At 42.5% G+C, this 21,995-nt stretch overlaps 1 protein-coding gene across 2 annotated transcripts in view; it reads right to left on the bottom strand.

The window, feature by feature from the left end:
* The window catches only part of DIS3L2 (DIS3 like 3'-5' exoribonuclease 2), a 194,085-nt gene that overhangs the window by 122,888 nt on the left and 49,202 nt on the right, over window positions 1–21,995 (bottom strand). For both annotated transcript variants that reach the window (XM_050902202.1, XM_050902203.1), the window contains exon 7: window positions 11,970–12,204. In XM_050902202.1, the coding sequence (XP_050758159.1) occupies window positions 11,970–12,204 (235 nt within the window). The remainder of the gene's footprint in view (window positions 1–11,969; window positions 12,205–21,995) is intronic.

The following is a 21,995-nucleotide window of genomic DNA, read 5'->3' as shown; positions in this document are numbered from 1 at the left end:
AGGCCTTGAGTGTTCAAAAGAAATTTTGCTTTCTTAAAGAGAGACCATGGCACTGACTGCAAGTTTCAAGGGATGTAGCTGTCACTGTTTCCCTTAGAAGACATGAGATAAAGCAACGTTTCGCTGAAGACTGTTCTCCAGCAGGCCAACGGCACTCACGAATGCGAGAAAGCCTCAAGGAGAAGCGGTGACACGCAGACCCTGGCCCCCAGATGACACCCATCTGTCCCGCAAGGACCCTTGACGGAGGCCGCTGGTGACATGACGGATGAAGGGAGTCAGGCTGCAGGAGGGGAGGCTGCAGCTGCCAGCAGCACCGAGCAGTGCTGGGGTGCTGGGGACCGGCGCTTGGGGGCAGCCGGGGTGGCAGTGGGGGGCAGCAGCTTGCCCCGAGGGGAACGGCTGTGCACCACCATCACAAGGGCACGTTCACAGATGGTGGTGCCGCTGCGGACGGCCTGGGTTGCCTTCGGGCAACGTTACCCCAGCAGTCGTTTGACAATGACGGCTATCGCTCTAATGACAAACTCTGGTTCTCATATGCCGCTAATTATCCCCAGCTTTGCCTTCTGATACAAAGCTCTTCAGACTTCGCCTCTCCCCAGAGATCATCTGTTTCAGAAGAATCTAAGTGACTTTAATTTTATTTTATCTTTGCTGACTTGTTAGCAAGGCCGAGAGGAGAATGGACAGATATTCAGGGGTTTAAATAAAAATCTACTTTCCTAAAAAAAAAAGCAGCAGTAGTAGCAGCAGGAAACTCATTTCTCTTTTACTTCATCTACTGAAATGAACTCAGATTTGCCACAACCAGAGTTACTAAGGGATAAAACCACTCAGAGTTTCATGGTGACAAGCAAGTTGGGGAAAAAATCGCTCAGATAATTATAAACAGTTTAAAAAGTGGAGATACCCAAGTTACACACCTCATTTGCTTACCTCCTCTAAGGTCTTTGCTAGCTAAAGGTCATACCAGGCGATCAGTTAGTAAAGAATAAAAGCAAGGAGCTGTTTTGTTTTCGTATAAATTTTCAAGCCATCCTCTAATAGTCATAGGTTTATGGTATGCCAACTATAAAGACAGCTAGGACAAAGAACAGGATGATCTGGGATGAAGAAACACTGTCAGGGGCAGAGAACAAGGGGAGGTTGGTAGCCTTCCAAAGGCCATGCTTTCAGGCACACTTGCCACAAGCCCAGGGCTTTACTGGAGTGAACTCTCCCCACTGAACGGCACATACCAGTTGGAAGAGAAACCAGATCTAAATGTGTTTGGGAAAAAAGCAAGAGCTGCATTTGCTGCCTTCCCAGCGTAGCAGAACAACAGCAGCAACTCAAGGTCCAGCAGGCAAGAATGAGAAAAGCACCAGGAGCCACACAAGGAACATGCCCTTGTTAGCACTGCCTTCTTTCCACTTATCCTTCCAACTCCCATTTCTCCAAAAAGTCGGTCGCATTTTTTCACTGAAGCAGCTTTCCCTGTCAAAAAAGGAGCCAGCAGTGATGTCCTTGGGAGGTATCACATACACGCATGCAAAAGCACAGAAGCACCAGGAAGGAGCTGTCACAGGGAGCATAGCAAATGGGTGACCAGGGCTTCCTTTGCCTAGGATGAAGAACATGCAGGGCTGGGGCATTGCCCCCCATCCTGCTGAAGCTGAGCCCCATGTGAACCCAGTACAGATACCAGAAAGCATCTAAATTCTCACTGTGGCACATGGTAGAACTTGCCTTTTTCCTTCACAGCCAACATCAACCAGGGCCCTTTGGCTGGCTGGAAAGTATCTTCCTCTTCAGGAGTCTCTCCAATTTCAGTATCCCTCTCAAAAAATCCTGGGATTATTAGAGACTCCAGCAGACAGAGCCTGGGATCTACAACTATACCATCAACAGAAAGGAAGAAGGAAGCAAATCCCAGCCATCTACTTATTCTTACCCATCTTTCTTAATCAACTCAGTATCTAAAAGGTCATCACATACACTTACTAATGGGGAACGCTCCCGAAACAAGGGACAGGTAAGAAGACACACAAGGAACTCTGTAATCCTGGGGCCAAGAGATGTGGACTTCTCTATAGCTTGTAGCTGCTCCTTTTGAAGTCAAAATTCTGTCGGTACTGGGGCTACATGTAATGCTCGGAGGTCTACAATAGCAGAGCACCAGCAAAGAGGGCTCCCTGTGACAAACCCTTGTGCTCAGAAAGGACAACTACCCAGATCCAATGTCCACCTGGCTCAGTTGTCAAAATACTGCACAGAAACCTCAGTCTCAACGGCGATAATCTGCCACAAGAGTCTGGTACCTGAGTCCCCTAAATACGCTTCTGACAGTCCTTCTCCTTCATTGCACATCTCCCTTCCCTCCAGTGAAGCTGGAACTTGGTGGGTAGGCAGAGAGGGGAGGTATCGGGGCCCCACTGGAGACTGGTGGTCTGGAAGATGTGAGCTGGGAGACACAGACTTCTCCCACAACAGGGCAGAGCCATGGAGGCAATCCTAAATGAGAGTTAACTTGTGAGAGGACCAGGATTTTGAGCAGGGGAGGTGGGAAGAAACTCCTTGCATTACGCCAAACTAAAAATGAATTATTCTGACCCCTTTACTGCAGTGGTTATCCAATGACCATTCAATATTTCCACCCTGGGCAAAGACATGTTTTCTGAGAAAGATTTACTATGTTAGCTTGGGCAATACTTCATAAGCTTATCTTAGAGTGAAAACACACTTCAGCAACTAGGATCCAGTGAAACTGCATTATAATCTCAGTGTTTTCCTTTCAGCAATTATCTGACAAACCAAAACTGTAATAGTCTTACTCAAAAAAAAAATTAGGCACTAGATACAAAAAGCAACTCAAATTAGTTATGTTACTACCAACAAAGTAGATCCAGCACACTTGGAATTTGCCTCCCTCTCTAAGAGATCAGTTTAGGCAGCTTCAATACACACTTAAATTTGCCTGACAGGCATTCCTAGGTCAAACATTATTTTTTTTAAAGCCCCCCAAATTTCCTTTTACAATTAAATTACCATGACATTAAAAGGTGGCCAAAGTGGACCAAAAGTCATCAGACTAGAATTCTGATTACTTGTGACAGATCCAAAATTATTTTCACTAGGTTTGCATTGGTCACCGTGGAAATTTGCAATTCTGTCCAAAAAGAATACAACTAAAGATGCAATATCCACTTGCAAATGAAAATATATCGCAGTTTCAGATCTCAAAAACAACTCACCAGAAAAAAAAAATCTCCCTCCCTGGATGGAAAGAAACAAGCTTTTTAAAAAAAAAAAAAAAGCTCAATGTTTGCTACTTCAGCTAGAAAAAAAAATCTACTTCAGAAGTCAGTTGGCTTACTCTACATGGGCATATCTAAGAATCCCATCAGAAGGCATTATTGATATGAAGCTTTTAAAAAAGAAAATACCGCTCTTCAGCTTAGTGCTCAGACACCAGCACATCTGTAAACCTTTCAATAGCAAAGTCTACTACTTACTAATGAAGTAACAACACTTAGGTTCTCTGATGTCTGCTTCAATAAGCAGTTTTCAGCATATTATGTTTTAGTACCAGATACATAAGGGAAGTGGTGTAAAACAAACCAATTTATTATAAATATCTCAAGGATTGTGTGTCACTCAAAAAGGATGTGTTTTTGGAAGTTCTGTCTATATCAATACAAGAGACATATGGAAATGAAAACTCCCTTTAACCAAAAAGCAATACATTCAAATGCATGCACAGATTTGCCCTGGGTTACACTATTCTGCTACAATCTTCATTTTCAGGGACAGTGAGAAGGAAACATGTTGCTGTTTAGAAGACAGCACAAAGGCTCTTCACATTCTGCCACCAATGCCTATTGGCACAGAACAGGTTTTTCCTCTGGAACACAAAACTGATGGTAGGAACCAGTGTTTCACATCATACTTGGTCCCCCCTTCACCAAGTAAACCAAAATGTAATTTTTGAGGATCAAAGCAAAGGGATCTGGTTTCTTACAAACACCTGTCCCTAGCTGGATTATTTCAGTTCCTACAAAGTTATTTCAGTACCTACAGAGGTAGGAGCTCTGAGCTTGTCCTGATCTTGGCATATTTCTCCCCCATGGAGTCTGCAGTACAGAGGTCCAAGTGAGCTCTCTCTGAAGTCTCACCTAGCAGACCGAAGAGCCTCTCCTCCCTACCCAAAAGGTAGGGAGGAAGGAAAGTGCCATTTCACTTGGTACCAGGTACTATCCAAAACTGGCATTTATTTTAAACAGGCTATAAGAAGGCTCGCTTAGGAAAATATCATGCAAGAAGCAGTACTTTGTGGGTATTTATATCTCCACACACAGAGCTTTCCACCTGTGATAGAGGGAAGACAGGTAGTTCACTGTGATGAGACTGTTAAGCCAACAGCTTTGGAATGTAACACGTGCAGCCTGTCCAAAATCAGCCTAACAGCTCCCGTGTGCAATGCAAGAGGGCTCTGCAGGTAAGAAGCAAAGCCGCTCCAAACCATGCAAGCACTCCCGAGTTGTCTCATCACAGAGCTGTGTGTCTAACGAACAGGACTAACGTCCTTAGAGATGCTTATTTTGAATACTCATTTAAGCCGGCTCTCCCTGCCACAGCTGTTCATGTCTAAGCACCTGAACTCACACACCTGCATGCCCAACGGCACACTGAAGATGAGGACCAGGAGACTCAGATGATTAGCAAGAAGATTTTTGAAGATGCAGACGTGGGAGGAGACCCTCAGAGAGGGAGAAGAAAGGCATAATAATGGATGTGTACAGCAGAGACAAGCATCTGCAATAACACAGAGCAAAGGCAATGTGAAGAGGTGAGTATAGCTGGCTTCCTTACACACACAACACAGCCAAGCGTATAATTATTTACTTATATTTAGCCACCTCCATGAGGAAGGATGGAGGAGATGGCAGAATGATGAGACAGGAGTATCACTTTTCCTTAGAACCCTCCAAGCCTGATCCACAACAAAGACTCAACATCATTTTGGGAAACTGCCATCCAGCCCAACAGATCAAATCGTAGCTGTCTCAGTAGCCACATAACATTACTACAACCACAGCATGGGTACTCGGGCCTCCTGGCCCTCTCATGTCCTTGAGAAGCTGCCAGTCAACAGGGGGGTTGGAAGCTTTATTGCAACAGAATTAAACCTCAAAAAAATCAGGTAGTGTTGCAGTCTACATAAATACTGTTTTACTACATTAACAGCAAGTAAAATTAAAATGTTACAAAAACATTTCCATTGAGTATTTTGCCTATCTACTTAATGTTTTTCCTTCCTGCATGTGCGTTTGTTCCTAAAGTGTGTGTGTCCAATTTTACTATTGCATGGAAAATATGTTAGCTGAATGAATCCTAACCTGATTCATCCTGGAAATCTTGCTGTGAACAATGACCATACTCTAATTAATGTTTATCTTCACACCCACCATTCATTCTCAGTATCATGCCCTCTCACTTGACCTAAACTTGTAACTCAAAGGAGAAACACAGGTGATTTCAGGAACATATGGTAATATGCTGAACTCAATCCAATTCCTGTTACCTAATTTCATAAGTAATTTTTTTTTTCCCCCCCTTACTTAAGAAGTCATTTGGGGGTCAAGATAACTTACTAGGGAAGAAGTTTTCCCAACATTAACTTCTATTGCAGGCTTCAGCTGCACAACAAAAGAATAACTGGAGCTTATTCAGCCCGTAGCATTTAATCCATGCAACTGTAAAGCCCAATTTGTTCAATACCAGTAAAACACTTTTCTTAAGTTGCTATACTGTTTATTCTTCAAGGAATCTATGCTCTCATTTAAGAAAAGTTATAGCAACAACCAAAAGAGCTAGATCCAGAGACCCGCAAACATGAACTTAGGATAAACTAACACAGAGCTGTCTCGAGCAGCTGAAACAGCTCCAGCTTCTCTGCTGGTTTTCCAGGCTTCAGCAGAGTGAAACTGATCTGATTTTTGACAGTTCCACCTCAAGGATTTCTATTAAAAGCTGTGTAACTGAGAAGATTTCCTGGTGAGCTTTCACTCTGCTGTGGCCTAGAAATGTTAAGAGCTATGTAGTGGAGACGATCCATCTCCAGAAAGCTGCAGGCTAGGAAAGAAGCGTGAAGACTCCTTAAAAGCACTCAGAGTGAACGGGAGCCTCTGAAGAGGAGACAGAAGAACATTTATTCCTTCCAGCAGCCAGTGACGTTGGTGGGCTCCAGATTTGTCAGAGATTTCATGGCAGCTAAACTGAAAGAAGGGGGAACCTGAGCAGAGCTGTCCAGATTCTCATCACCATCATCCTTTGCATACCAGCCTTGGCCAAGGAGAGGAATAGTAGTATCTCTCTAAAACCTGCCTAGGCCAATACAAGACACTGCCAACTGCAGAAGGACTCCAGGTGCCAAAGGAAGACACAAAAGGCAGGTAGGCACCTTGTCAAGCTTCAAAGGAGAGAGGGCACAAAAGCACAAGAGGGGGCATGGAAGTGCATGGGAAGGTGCAGAAGTGCTAAACAGAGATGAGATTAAACTCTAGATTATAAATACATTTTTCTCCTTTGCTAGAAGGATCCAAAAATCTTTCTAAGCACTGACGCTAGAGCATCATCTTGAGAAAAGCATGGCTCAATGCATTATCACACAACTATACGGTGAAGTTACCAAATGCCACCAGTTCTGTTGAGCCAAGCAATCCCGAAATACTCAGTAACAGCCTCCAGTCAGTAGCAGTGTGGACACCAAGCAATTTTAGGTTACAATTTCTGACCTTACAAGGGCTACTACAGACCGACAGTCACATTTGACTTGAAAAGAGATCAACCAGCATCCACCTGGCCAATGCTGAACAGACAGGGAGACAGGAGCAAGTTCTGCAGCAGCTCCAACCCAAATTCTGTTGACTCTACCTATTAACCATCAGCTATTCAATTTAATTTTCCATCACACAATTGGCTGAGTTAGCTGTCAGTTTGCTCTGCCTGTAAATGAGCTATTTCTATTCAAACTTCATTACGTCAAGGCAGTGAGCAAGCCTCGGACATTCACATATTCAAACTCTGATTTGCAGAAGTGTGGGTGTAAGTGGAAATCCTGAACAAACACAACTATCTGATTGCTGCCAGGGCAGCCAGTCCACCAACTTGATGACTCCTGTGAGCCAACCCGTGGGAAGCAGGATATTCTGTGTATCTGGTAAAGTAAGATCTCTCGTGAGAAGAGCTGAAAAAAGCTGAGCAAACTAGTTTGACAAGGATAGCTTCTGGCGTAGTGACACAGTTTTACAAACTTTTAATATCTTTTCGCTAAGAAAGGCTGAGGCACTTTTATGAGCACAGCTGCCATTCTCAACAGTACAAGTAGCTGCTACTGTTCAATTGCTGATGTTTCTTTATCAGAGTAATCTGATTCCAATATTTAACAAGAGACAGCTCACATTTGTATGAAACTCATGTGACACGCAAGTCTGCGTAGGGATACAGCATCACAAAGTATTTTGCACAGAACATTTTGCACTTTTCCTGGGTTGGGAGGATACTGAGAACCTTCTATTTTTTATTACATATTGAAATGGAGCATAAGGAAAATCTTTCTACTGCAGTGACAAGTCACAGAAATAATTCTAGCTCAGTACTAAGTGATAAGATAAAAGTTACATTACCTCTGTTGCAGTAGTCAATGTGAATGAGGATTAAGGAAAAGAATTACAGACCTGGCAAAGGTCATGTTGACTGGCAGGTGACTTCTCTGGATAGCAATGACACAGAATAAGTTGAGGTTTCAGGGTAAAACACAGAGGACTTGCATGTCAATACCAAGCACTATAGAGAATTAATCTTTTCTGTGTAAACAATATTGTTCAGACTAGTGCCAGGATGCTATTGCCTTGTTCTTTGCCTGCATTTCAACAGGGCACAGAAATCCCAGAGAGGGTTTGAAGGACACTAGTAAAGGAGCTGAGAGACTTTCTTCAGGGTGCTCATTCCTACTTTATAAATTAAAAAAAAAGCAGAGAGAAAGTTTGTTTGGCATGTAGAGATATTTACACCTTGGAAATATGGCTGAAAATGCAAGAGGAAAGAAATTTCCAACTTTGCTAAAAAAGACCTACCTCCAATGACGAAAACTTAACATTATGACCATCTAACTTTGGAACAGGACAATATTGCTCTTTGTGTAGAACAGCATGCTGGAGAGGAAAATGGCTCATCACTTCCTAGATCAGAGACTTTTCTGAAGAGAATCTTTAACCCAACTTCTTTGGAAGAAGAGTTCAGAAAAGCAGAGCAAACTTGTTTCACCAGGACAGCTTCTGGCAGTGAAACCAGTTATGAACTTTTATTTAAATATCCTTGAGCAAAGCAAGACTGACACACTTTTATGAGCACAAGAACTTTCGGAAAGTACATGGGCTGAGAATTAGGCTGAATGTGATGGTCTCTTTTCTGTGGACTTCCCTCTTGCTTATCTCATCCCTTCTGGCCAAGTCTTAGGAAGAGAAGGGAAGGAAGCACAGCTCTCAACTGCAGCACTTCATGAAGACAGATCCAACATCTGAGTCTCAGCCTGCAGCTCCATGCATAACAATTTCTACCAATTTGCCTTAAGCCCCACAGAGGCACAGGAAGCCCAACATACAATGACTTCAGGGAAATTCAGTCCACTCAAATCTGGGCTGTAATCAGCGTATGCAATGTTTCATGCTTCAGAGCTTCTGACAGCAACGGCCAACCCCAAATTCTTTGCCCCAGTGTGTAACTAGAGATGGAGGGAGTGACTGTGCTCTGAAGAGGAACAGAGCCACAACGAGGGATGGAACACAGGCCAGGGTAGAAAAGATATCAAAACAGCCTGCACTCCCAGCTTGACCCAGAGTGCTCTTATTCAAATGACACGTCTACTTTTATTCTTCATGGTTCATTCTGACCATCAGCAGCAGAACAAATGAGCCAGCAACAGAGATATTACGTAATTTTACTCCTCCATCAGAAAGGACAAAAGCCACCTTGCAACTGAGAGGCAGCAATCTGCAGAGCTTGTGTATATGCACAAAGATTTGAGCACCGTCTCAACATGGCTCTGTTTTTTTGCCCCAGAATGAGTAAAATTTACTTTTGATTCTATTAGAGTAGCTATGGGTATTTTTCTTCCCCACAAATCTGGTGGAGTTTTGTTTCGTTTGGAATTTGTTTAGGTCTTATATATATGGATCTTTTTATATATATATACACACACACATATATGTATGCATATACATACATAGAGTGCACATGAGAACATGATAGACTTTCTTGATTCTATTTTATTAAATATGATATCCTTGATGGCATCTTTGTCCAGCTTGAAACCTTCAGACTTCCTTATGTTAGGGAAAAAAAGAAGAAAGCCCACTACAAGTGTTCATTTAAGAGCTGCACTGTCCACAAATTATTTCTCCCGCTCCCTTCTGTGCATAAGGCCGTGCAAGGAGTCTGTGTAATAAACCCTACAAAGCAATGCTCTCAGGGAAAGTAAGTAAAGCACTGGTTTTGGTGGGTGAGCAAGAAATCCCCCCATTGGATCTCATCTCCTGTCCACCTCTCTGTGTTTTGCTGCAGTAGTTGTTTCCAGCAGAAGGGATATAACGTAAAAGAAAAGGCTCATAGGCAGTTAGCTTGAAAGCAAAGTTCAACAGGCAGCATCAGCCAAGCAGCCCTCCCAGGGGAGGCCCGCGTTACACAAGAAAGGGCACTTCCACTCACTACAGTCCAACCCTGCAAAGAACTCTGCCTCCCGATGCTGGTACCACTTTCCAGTGGATGGCCTTAGGAAGTCCAGCGGATATTATCCTCTAAGGCTAAGTTCTGCCTTGAAAAAGTGTATGTTTGGTCCTTTTAAAAAAAGCATTTTGAGCCACACCTGTGAAGGCTGAATTTGGCAGGATCTTTTCTTTTTTCATGACAGTTATCACTGATGTTAGAATAAGTATATCTGTTTTCCAGGCAAGACTTAAAATCTGGATAAGTGATGATATGAGAAATTGCATGAAAAGACAGGAAACAAGCCAAAGCAATCATCAACTGCTCAAAAACACCTTCAGAAAAAGCAGCATCGTAAACTTTATATGTATAAAAAAAGGAAGGCACTAAAAAGCAGAGCAAGAAGAAACTAGAGAAAAATCCATATGGGTTATACGGCCAAAGAAGCTGAAGCAACTATTAAAAGAGGCGATAGCAAAATACAAACTCAGCAGAAATCTAACTGGCACATCCACACCAGCCACAAGGCTTGTTAAGGATGAACACGGAAAGGCCTTGAAAACAAAAGGAAACTGTTGGCTTAGGCAACTGCAATGGAAAAGTAGGTTGGATTTCAACTGTGTAGACAATAAGCTGATCTAACATTTGCCCTACAAATATTCTCCAAAGATAGAATTAAACGGCAAAAACCACTCAGATGGCACAGATTTTAAGAGATGACTTGATAACCTCCAACACAGGTCACTCCAGAGTATCAAGAGGAACTATGATGCACCAAGAAAAGCAACTCTCATCAAGCCACTAAAGCACAGTCATACAGGTAAAGTAAAATATTGGCTCAAGTCTGTATTTATTTTAGATGCTGGTGTCAAACTAGAATGTATTTCTCCAAATTTTAATTTGGCATTGCTATCAGAAGCAACAGAGATGCAACAGACACAACATGTGACTCAGTAGCATTTTAAGAGATTTAGAATTGTCAAGTCAAAGTGGCAGCTCAACGGTGTGCAGCTGTAACACAGTGTCCAAGACTGCAAAAAAGATGAGGTTAATAACTAGCTGTGTAAAACATCTGCAGACAAGACGAGTAACTCCCAACTCAAGCCCTATGCTGGAAAGGAACGGAACAAGACAGAAGTTGGTTCACACACCTTGGCAGTAACTCAAAGACAGTGGAGGTACCCAGAAGGAAATAGCGTCACGAACTGGTAAGGTGGCAGCTCCATTCATGAGCTGAAACCAATGTTTTGTCATAAAAACTACAACACTTCCACTCAAATGTTATTTCCAGTTTTATTAACAGATGGGTGTGAAAAATGGAAGTCTACCAACAGTATAGGCAGAGGTCTGTGCATCTTCAAAAGCAATCTCTCAGGAAAACACAAGATATTAAATGGAACAGCTTTACAACCACCACCAAGATTTATCAGAGACCAACAACTACTTATGTCCTAAGTTACTGCCATCTTTTCTGGACAACTGGGGCATGCATCAGGAACACACCAGAATATCTGTCCTGGCAAACTTTTCACCAGCAGCTGAAGGCACATGGTAAATGTGCCAATTGTCAGAATCCTTTCAACACACAGCTCTTCAGGAAGGGATTTAGTACTAGAAAGGACATGCAAAGAGCAGCATAAGCATAGTTTGGGACAGGGGAGCCTATTTTATTTTGCCCTAAGCAACACTTGATGGTTTGGATGGAATTCAGATTCAGAATAAAATAGGTTTGCCTTCAAAACAGATTGCATAATTGGCTTTAGGTTTTAGTGCAATTTTCTTTTTAAATGGACCAAATCTTTAAGTTGCTCATAACTCAACTCTTTGAAAACAGCAACAAACTTAACTGCCCCCAAGGAAATATATTCTTTTCCCCAAACTGAGACACATAGATTGGCCAGCCAAGCTGCGATGAAGGAAACTGCTACAGCAGCATCTTGAATTAAACAGCAACCAGCAGTCCCCAGACAGCCCTGAGAACTGCAAATATAAAGGTGTGACTTCTGTTTCACAGATTTACTTTGCGTCAATCAAAACTAACAAAACCCAGTCCTTAATATCCATTCAAAACTATGAAGGCAGTTTAGCAGAAAGGGATAGAAGTGATAAGGCATTAAGCTTTTATGCCTGTATTTTATATCTTGCAGCAAAGCAGGGCAGCAAAGTAATACTTCAACAGTTTGCTCAAATAAAGATTTAAATCGGCAATCTGATCTACTCACCCTTTTCACCGGTATCCAGGGAAAGTTTCTTAATGTCATCAGTCAACGTATCCTGCAAGTGGTCTTGTCCATGCTCTACATCATTATCATCAAACTGAGCTTCTATAATGACATCTGGACTTTTAGCATCGCCTTTCACTGTCTCTTGAGGAATGTAAGTCCCCAACATATCCTCAGGGACATCTGATTCATGCGTGGCTTCTGTTTCTTTGTCACTACCATCTGGCTTTATTACCTGAAGGAGCAGGGGATTAAAAAAAAAGAGGCAAGCTAAATCACTGGACTGAAGAAAGAAAACATTATCTTTCCTTTTTCATCTGCATCCCCAAGGAGCTGACAATGAATTGTGGGTGGCTGGTGGCACACTGCAGTTGCCGTGTAATTAGCCACAGATATTGCACAATCAAAAGAAGGACCTCACTAGGATAACGACGAGAACGGCATGGCTTTTGCAATACCTCAACTGTGACAACAATGTATCCAAAGCGTATCTAGAGCATAACCATACAGTTCCTGCCAAGCCTCTAATCAGCTCTCCAGAAGTTGGGAGTAAGCACAGAGAGGGAGGAGGATACACTACAATTTAATGAGTTGCTTAGACCATTGTTCACCAAGACACAGTAATCATCCTGGGAAGTCCCAAAACTCAAACAGTTCCAGTGAATGCCGGGATCATGTCAAAGCACATCTCCGGGAGAGCTCCCCAACACACCATTAGGAACAGACTGAAAAAGTACAGACCGGAGAACACAGTGCCCTGTGACCTGCGGAGGAACTGGACTGTGGCAGCTTGGTAAGGCACCAAGCTTTACATTTATTTTAGGCTCTGGTCTTTTTGTTAAAGGCACTCAATTATTGCTGTTACTTATACAAATCTCCCGATTAAATTACTGAGAGAAATGAACTCAATTAAAGTACAAATTACTTAACCATTAACTAACTGATAATTCTGATAAGTAACTCCGACCATTGCTACAGATTTGTTCCCACTTTAGTGCAGCAATGGCACAGGGGGAGGAGAAACCATATGTGTAATCATGTCAAACAACATCATGAAGAACCCATGTCCCAGTAAGGCAGACACCAGACCTGGATGGCATCTCTCATTGCATGTGACAGAGGCAGAAACTGCTCCATCTCAGGATATAATGATCAAAATGGTTGATACCTTGGATACATATGCCTTTACTAGCATCCTTCATGCAACCAATAGCGAGTTGCAAGCACCTACTTGGCCCTGGAACCTAGATCCAGGTTTTAGTGTCAAAAATGTTTAAGTTCCACTCAAGCTCTGGTACTTCAGCACGAGATTCAAATCAGCATGGAATAAGAAATAACCCACTAAACATTAAAATCACAGAGAAACTGGGTGACCCCATTCCAATGCCCTCCCAGCAACTGAGCTCCTCTCCAGCTGGTGCTCGCCAGGCAGGTAATTCCCTAGAGATGCTCCTCCAAGGTCCCCAGTCCTCAGCACCGCTAACCCAGTACATGACAGCAGCAACTCATGCCACCAGCAAGGTAAGCAAAGGGCCCTTTAAAAAATGCAATTAAAAAACAAACCAAAACTTTCTGGTAACGTACGTTATATGATAGATATAGTCACTAGAAATAAGCATAAATAGCCTCAACAGGTCCTAGCTGAAGAAAACCGTTCCAAGTAAGAAAAATACAATCCAAAAAGCTCCACAAATTATCGTTTAGTAACTAAAAAGCAAATAAATCAAACCAGACCTGTACAGGGAAGACTTTCACAATTTTACATATACAGAGCTACAGTCATGATTTCAAGCAGTACCCATTTCTTTGTAATCTTTTCACAATACATAACAGAAATAAAATCAATTTTAAAATGGGGTTGAATTCAAGTCTTTAAAAAAAACCTCAGATGACATTACTTTGAACTCTTGTTACCTTTTGTGACTGTGCTTTCCATCTTTATTTTCATTTTTTAATATGTATATAATTTGTTACCATAGCAGATTTTGACTCAAACATTAAATTGTGACAAAAAGGGAAAAAGTTTGGCAGAAGGTGGGAAAATGGCTGATTATTAAACCTGGCTACATTTGGTACATAAAATACTGACACACAATGGTCTGGGCAAGAACAGTCTATTAGATTAGAGAGCTGACAAGGCTCCACACGCTAGTGACTCTGCCAGTGTGCCTATCCAAGAAGAAAACCAGTGTCAACAGTAATGTTTGGACTCTACCATGGTCAGATGTGGATGTATTCAGCTCTTAAATTTCAATTGCACCAGATGTGTGCAAGTGTGCAACTGCAGCAGGAGTTGATTTTCTCCAACCCCTTCAGGCTTTGCCTGAATTTCTTTTTCTCCAAGTTGCTCTTTGGAGAGTGTGAGATGTGTTTCAGGTGCTAAAGCTTTCTATATGTAATGCAGCGAATAACATCAAATATATCTGAATGACAAGAAGTGCTTCTCTAAAGATGCAACACTGAAAAGCTTATGCTTGAAGAGTTTATGTTGCATTAAAGAAGGCAGCAGATAGGGATTTCTTTTTAAATGCTATATGCTAAAATTACTGTGCTTCCTCCAAGCTAGAGGATATACACTGCTGTCGCTAGCTAGCATGATACTCCAGCTGTGACTGCCTAAGCCCCTAGTCACATATTTCCTTACGGATTCGTAAATGGATTTTTAAGTAAAGTTTTCCAGAGTCCACAAAATCACGACCTCCACACAGTGTAGAGCAGCAAAATGTCCAGATGCTGGCAAGCATAGGCGATAGGATTTGTTTTCTTTTTAAGGCCAAGACAGATCATTTAGGCTGACCTCATACAGAACAGAGCAGGGAATTTCACCCAAGATTTCTTATATCACACCAAAAATTTAGGGAAGCTGTACATCGCAAGACTGGAAAGCTGCATAAGACTTTACAAAACCAGGAGCTCAATGGATACAATTACTCCATTTAAGATGATTAGAGTTGCTGGCCAACAAGAGCTCATCACACAGATTCCAAACAGCAGGATCCTTCTGTATTGGAGCAGCAGCAAATTTGACCATGGCAGAATAAGCATTTCTTACATGCAGCATCTCGGAAACCAGAAACTGATGATATTGCACTCTCCTATTTCTTATTATGCTATTGAAGCTCATACATGACATAATGCATACAGCTAGAACATATCGGTACTTATCAGAGATGCAGAATAAATCAAATACACAATTGGCTAAGTCTATCACATAGTCATATGTGCAGTACAGAGCATCACTCTCTGCCAATGCAGCTGACTCTGCATGGACCCAGAAGGAGGGGACTCCCCCTTGCTGCATATGCATGAAATCTATGACCCTACTACCATGCAAACATCCCAGGATGCATGGTTAAAGCCCCTTAAAGGACCTTAACTTCCTGACCTGGGAAGTCAAATGTCAACCTTATGGTTGTATTAATTTCATATGCTCTTTAATAATTTAAAAAAAATGTTTTAATAAGCTTTTTGATGAAAGTCAATTGCTTATTTGAATATCTGATCCTTAAGATAGTAGCTGAATAGTTTTCTTCCAACTTTAAACAAACATCTATCACTGAACAAGCATCAAGTTTCTGCCCCACAGCGATTGGTTTGTAAAGTCATAGCTGACTGAACACCAGATCTTTGAATGAAAATCCCATTTCAACCATAAATATAATAAAAAACAGCTAGTGGGCAAGAACATCCTGGCATGGATACGTACAATCTGGACAGCAGAGTGATTACCTCGCTGCATCCAGCCCAGTCTTGAAGTAGCCATCAAATGAACAATTGTCCTTACTCGGGAGGAATTTGTTCCAACAGAAAACTGAACTGGGAATCTGTGCATCTGAAAGCACAAGGGTTACCTCCTGAGCTGCAGGAGAAACTGCTTCCTCTGCCAGAAGCAATCTTGTATCTGCCCTGTTAGTTTCAAGCTTTTCACAGACTTTCCACCTAAGCCTCACATCCACACATGGACAAAGCCCAGGCCTGTTTACTCTCAGATCAAGTATGGGTTTTCTGTTGCTGCCTCCTCAATGGCAACAGCTAACAAGTCATACATTAGTCTATAATCTCAAACTACTGAATCAGACCAGTGATTTTCAATCATCTTTGAGCTATCAACCCCCAGGCTTTTTCCAATAAATGCACCAAGCCCCCAAAGTGTTTAAGCCTGACATTAATAGGTTTGGTTTTCTTCCTTATTGATCTCTGATCCTTACAAACAAGCCGTGAATCCTCATAGATCTGAAGATAAGACATGGGTGACTGCTGGACTAGACACAGTTGGACGGATGCACCTTGCATGGCTAAAAACTTTCCACATAGGGTGACTGTTTTCAACAGAAGCTTGTGCAGAGACCTCCTTCACTGAAAGCATCTTGCAGGTAAGGAAGCAAGATCATCTTCACTATAACTGTTTTGGACACAGATTCAATAAAAACGAAATTCTTCATCTCACCCAAAATGCTGGTATTAAAAAGAGTATTTTCATAAGGATACTGAGGAAGAATGGAGATGATACAGCACAACACCTCTTCTCCATAAGTCAGTCAAAACCCAGCAAAATGCCTCATAATGAGTAATCAAACCCAAAATGTGTAACTTATCCAAAAGATTTTAGAAATGACAAGCCATTAATGGTAACTCTCTTCACTGGGGCAGACGGACAATGCACAAAAGAGGCTCCTCACACTGCTGCAGAAAGGTGCAGTAGATTCACCAGCAAATGGAAGCTGAAGACAGATTCATAGCAGGCAGGGAGCTCACATTACACAGGGAGGACTAAACATGGGAACAGCTATAAGGGAAATAAGGTCTTCAGCCCAAGCCTACCTTCTGAGGTTTGCAAACCAAGGTAAGATGCCTTTCTTCCAAAAAATACTTTGGTCAAACACAAGTTCTGCTTTAGCTATAGACAAGTTCTTACGCTCAATACTGGGTAGGGAGACAAAGTTTAGGTCACAGTCGTTGGTCCTCTCTGCAGTTGAGCCTTAGTTAAACAACAAGTTTGAGAAACAGAAACAGGTTGAAAGCGGTTATTTCAAAAGGAAGACAGCTGAAAACAGGGGCTTTGGACCAAATTACAATCTCACCATTAAAAAGACCGTTGCTACCACAACACTAATACAAACACCACATTTCATACCAATACTGTGAACACCTGCATCTATTAGTCTCCCAGCTTTTGCCATATTAAACAGGCTTCACTTAAAAGCCGGTTCCCTAATGTTCACTCACAAGGGAGTAGGAACGGAGCCTGGCTAACATGAGGATGCTGTCACAGCTCATACATACATGCTAGAGCCAAGCTACCATAAATATTGCAAGGAAGAGCTTTGCTTTTCTGAAAAGAGCAACCAAACAAAGGCTGGCTCGCTCTAGCTCCTTCTTGGATAAAGAAAGGATGGCACTTCCAATAAGAGAAAAACCACCTGTCCCTTCCTTCTCTTTATAATCCCACATGCACCAAACAGCTCTGGCAAAGACGACAACGCAGTAAAGGTGACTAGTCTCAGCAGAAGCAGTTATGGCATTACTTTTAAAATAACAATAAGGTTAGACTGGGATTTTTTGTTGTGGTTTGGGGTTGGATTTTTTTTTTTTAAAACAATCTTTTAATTCTAAATCACTGGAAACACTTGCTAACAGCCCACAGGATAGCTATTTTATACTAAACAGCACATTATAGTTTACATTCCAGGCATCACATTGGATGCAATAATCATACAAACATCCAAACTAAAATCTCTCCTCTTGATTAGGAAAAGGCTACTTGCTCCTCCCCATTGGGTTCTTTTGTTCTCAGATGTCACACGCAGTTCTGTCAGAGCAGTAACTACAAAGCCATCCTGCTTGTGGATTCAAAGGGGTAAACAATCTGAGTACGCAAAGGCTTCTTGGAAACAGCGACTTTTCAGCGCTCTTCTCTGACTCGCTCCTACTGCAGTAGGTGAGAGGTGGGAGAGAAACAAATGAAATCTAATGTATGTGTTTTCAAAACAAAATATAGAGACACATCTGCAATATGCCCATCAAACCTATTGAATCCCCAAAGCTATCTCCCCTGCCCTGACCAGCATCCTGCATCCTTTATCCTCTCTGCTCAGACTAAACTGCAAAGTGAGTTTTTACTGCAGAGTTAATTCAAGTAATCAGACTGAGCATCCAGGTTTAGTCCAGCCTGAGCAGACACAGCAGACAGCCCTACATCCAGGCTTGTCAGGTAGCTGCAAAAGAAACAGAATGAACTGCAGAAAAAAACCCTGTATCTCCAAACAGCCACCTTTTCTCACTACTTCATCCTGCTTCCAATAAACCTCATTCCTGAACTGTTCACTCATCTTCTCTCTGTGCTTCAGGCTGTACCTAAACATCACAGGTTACAGTGTATCCCCTCCAAGTCCAGCTCAAGTCCTTCTCCTACCACCTTGCACAAATAACCAGAATTACAAGTGGAAAAGCATCAACAGGGAAAATTCTCAAGACTGACCTTTCTGAATCCTAAAGCCAAAACAAGAACTGTCTCCTCACTGTGTACCTCCACTCCCTATCTGGTCTCTGACCTATCATTTGCCTCTGAAAGCTCCCCACTCACGTTGCCCTGGCTCTCGTCCCACACCTACAGTCTGTTTCCAAACGTGTATCAACACTTCATTATCACCGAGCAGGAGACAGTTGCCTCTGCCCCCACCTCTCCTCAAGTCTACTCCTGCCTTCACCCCCTTCCTGCCACCTCTCTGTGGTCTCCCTGGACCCATCTCTCCCAAGTCTGGCTCTTGCACCACTGCCTGTAGGACACACAGTCCTAGGATCAGGACCATGTTCCCTCGGGTTCATTTCATCTGGTTCTCCTAACAGGATAAATTAAACAGCTCCACCGGTACGCTCCTGCCTTCTGTACCCTCTTAACAACTGCTGAGAAGCAGGAAAAGAAACAGTTGTCAGAAGCAGCTGCTCCCTGCTCAGCACAGGTACCCCACGTGCCGTGGCACCAGTGGCGTGGATCACACCACTCCAAAACCCCAAAAAGGAGCCACTTTGCAGCCTGCAGAGGCAATATCTGAGCTCATAGTGGACCCCTTGCCCCAAGTTGCTTTGAAAGCAGAGCTGGTAAAGGCTCGTAATAGGCCCCTGGTAGGTCTGTACAACCTTTCCCAAGGATTACTTGGGAATACCTCTGAGAGAGATCTCTCTGGGCTTGAGGGGATTCACACTTCAGAGCTGCTCTGTGATATTTAGACATGCTGAGGGTAACAGTGTCAAGGAGACGTGGGGAAGGACAGTGTCCTCGTGCCCGCTTGCAGGGAACACTGTACAATCTCCTTTGTAGACAAGCCAACCTGGTAAGGACTCCCAACAGCATTACAAAGAGCTGTGTATTATTATAGCCAGATCAACAAATTTGTTCCACACTTTCCACTCCTGCTGTCGCCCCCAGGATTTGATTTGGTGCTAAAAAAACAGCCTCTATTTTCAGAATACCTACTGCTATTGCACTGACCTTCCCACACACATTCCCCAAAACACAGGAGTCCCTGGAGCAGAAGCGATACAGCAAACACCTTGTGTCCCAGCCACAGCTTCCCAACCCACACACTGTTCTTTTCTGCAGCTATATGTTGTCACACTTAAAGCAGTGATGAATATTTAGCCATAGCCCATCATCTGTACAGCAAACCTCTCTAGTGAGAAAAGCTTGACCCCGGGGAGGTGCAAAAGATCTAGTTCAGCATCCAGCCTTTAACAACACCCAAAAATCAACTTTCTCCTACACACTCACAAAATCCGATGAGGCACACACAGTTCCTCCATCTCCTACAAGAAAACTCTTTTCATAAAAGAGGCCCTTAAAACTGGCAGCCTCCCTGCTGGACCCCAGTGAAATGTTCCTTGTACCTTGAGTCTTTGTATTGCCTGCTCCTCGCAAGACCTCCCACTTTGGTGCATCTCATGAGCTGTGTGTTGCACTCCAGGCCACAGTGAACTGGAAACAAGAGTGTAATGCACAGGGCCCAGCTAGGAGGTTGCCAGAACATATTGGTTTGAAACATCACAGAAAATATTCGGCTCCATATTTTCAACAGTAGCCAGGAAGAAAATGCATGGAACAATTTTGAGAACTGTTTTTCAAAAGTCATTTAAATCAAATTATGCCCCATCCACACTGGCAGCAAAACCCTCTCTACTAACTGGAACCGGTTTTCTTTTCTTTGCGTGTGTGTTCTTTTCTTTTTGGTTTAACATATTTTTTTTTTAAACTGTCTCCCAGCCATCTTTTTCTGGTAATGTGGACAGGCACTGCAATGCTACAGGAATGGATGCCAGGACAAAACCTATGATGCACAGTCCCTAGAATAAATCACTCAAGAGGGGTGGATTAGAGGAAGAGAGCAACGTAAGGTTACGTCTTCAAAGGTATGATTCTCTGAAATCACTGCATTTTCAGCAAACTACTGCAGGAAGATATCCAGTTTGTATCTGATATGAAGAAGCAGCCAGGCTTTTGGATTATTTGCAACTTCAAGACAATACCATGAATCAATACATATTTTAAAAGATGTAATTATTATACAGTGCTTGCATGTATTCAGAAAAGAATCTACTTGTGCTGAGTGTGTATCATTTGAAAGCTGCAAAGCAAAGCAAATCCACACCATTGGCTCGCACAAACTCCAAGTATTATCCATTACTGCCTTCTTTATTTTTTTTTAAACAATACAAGTATGTATGAAAAACATATTTCCTGGAAACAATGATACTCTTTGAAGACTTATTCAACCTTTCATAAACGAAACAAGCCTGCACCTGCATGTGCCCGTAAGAGGATAGTGGTTTGACAATGCAAACTAATCAAAATGTACTGGAAGGGCTATCCAAGATATTTGCATACCTATACCTCCCAAGGCTATATAGGTTTGAAGCTTTGTTCAGAACTGTGTAAAAACTATTTCCCATGTGTCTAAGAAAATCTCTTACTGGTGATCAGCACTTTAACTCATCAAGGCAGGAAACAAACAAATCAATCAAGAGCTAACATGTTGGGGCTCATGCCTTAAGCCCCTCACTTTCTTTTTTTGTTCCTTTTGATTGGGCTCTGAGTGCCAGCTCCCAGGGGTCTCAGCCCTATGCATGTTTTCACACACTTTCAAAGCCCAGAATGGTACACCTGGGACAAAGCACACACTGTTCAGGAAGCACACGGGGGCCAAGAAAAGCAATAGAAATTTCCACAGTTAACTTGCATTACTGGTTGCCAATAAGCCTCTTATTATGAAAACCCATAATTGGAAACTGTCATATTACAGAACAATTTATGGAAGTTTTCAGAGTCTATATGCCCCAGTGGGAACTTCCTTTGACTGGTGTGTTCCATCAACCCAGGTCTGCTTATTTATTCACACAGTGGGAGAAGAGCATCAGGAACCTAAACAAGCCATTGCTGAAGCGTCACCGAGACTCCCACTCTACGAGTGCTTCAAATAGTTCTTAGCTCCTTAGTCTTTCCAGTCATCCATCTTTACGTCTGCATTCAGTCAACAGCTGGACTGCCCTATCTTTATTTCATGTTATTTTCTGCAGGAACATTCTTGCACTTACATTGTGATCAACTGCTCCTTTGAGGACACGGAAAGCAAAATGCAGCTGCTCTGGGCTCAGTGCATCCCGCTATGCCTGCCTCAATCCCATCAAATGAGCTCAGCAAAATTAGATCCTACTCCTACAGTCTCTACCCTGTCACACCAGGGAAACTGGCACCTACATTAATTCCTAAATCAGATTTCAATTGTATTAAAATACGGCTCCAACCAAGAACAACAGCCTCCCCCAATGCCAGCATGATACTATTAAAGTAAACTGCACAAAACCAGCCAGTGCTTCCTTTGCAGATAGTCATGTTTTGGTGTGAAGGTAAAGGGATTTCGTAACAGGTGCTGGAGATGCATCCCAGGAGACTTTTAGCAACAGAAGACTGGAAGTCCACTTTAACACTACATTTTCCGTACAGGAGCCAGCAGGTACCATCTGCCAGAGTGGTTT

The sequence above is a fragment of the Gymnogyps californianus genome, chromosome 10, assembly GCF_018139145.2.
Source record: "Gymnogyps californianus isolate 813 chromosome 10, ASM1813914v2, whole genome shotgun sequence".
In the NCBI taxonomy this organism is placed as follows: Eukaryota; Metazoa; Chordata; class Aves; order Accipitriformes; family Cathartidae; genus Gymnogyps; species Gymnogyps californianus.
The sequence above is the reverse complement of the archived record's forward strand: the minus strand, read 5'-3'. Positions and strand labels throughout refer to the sequence as shown.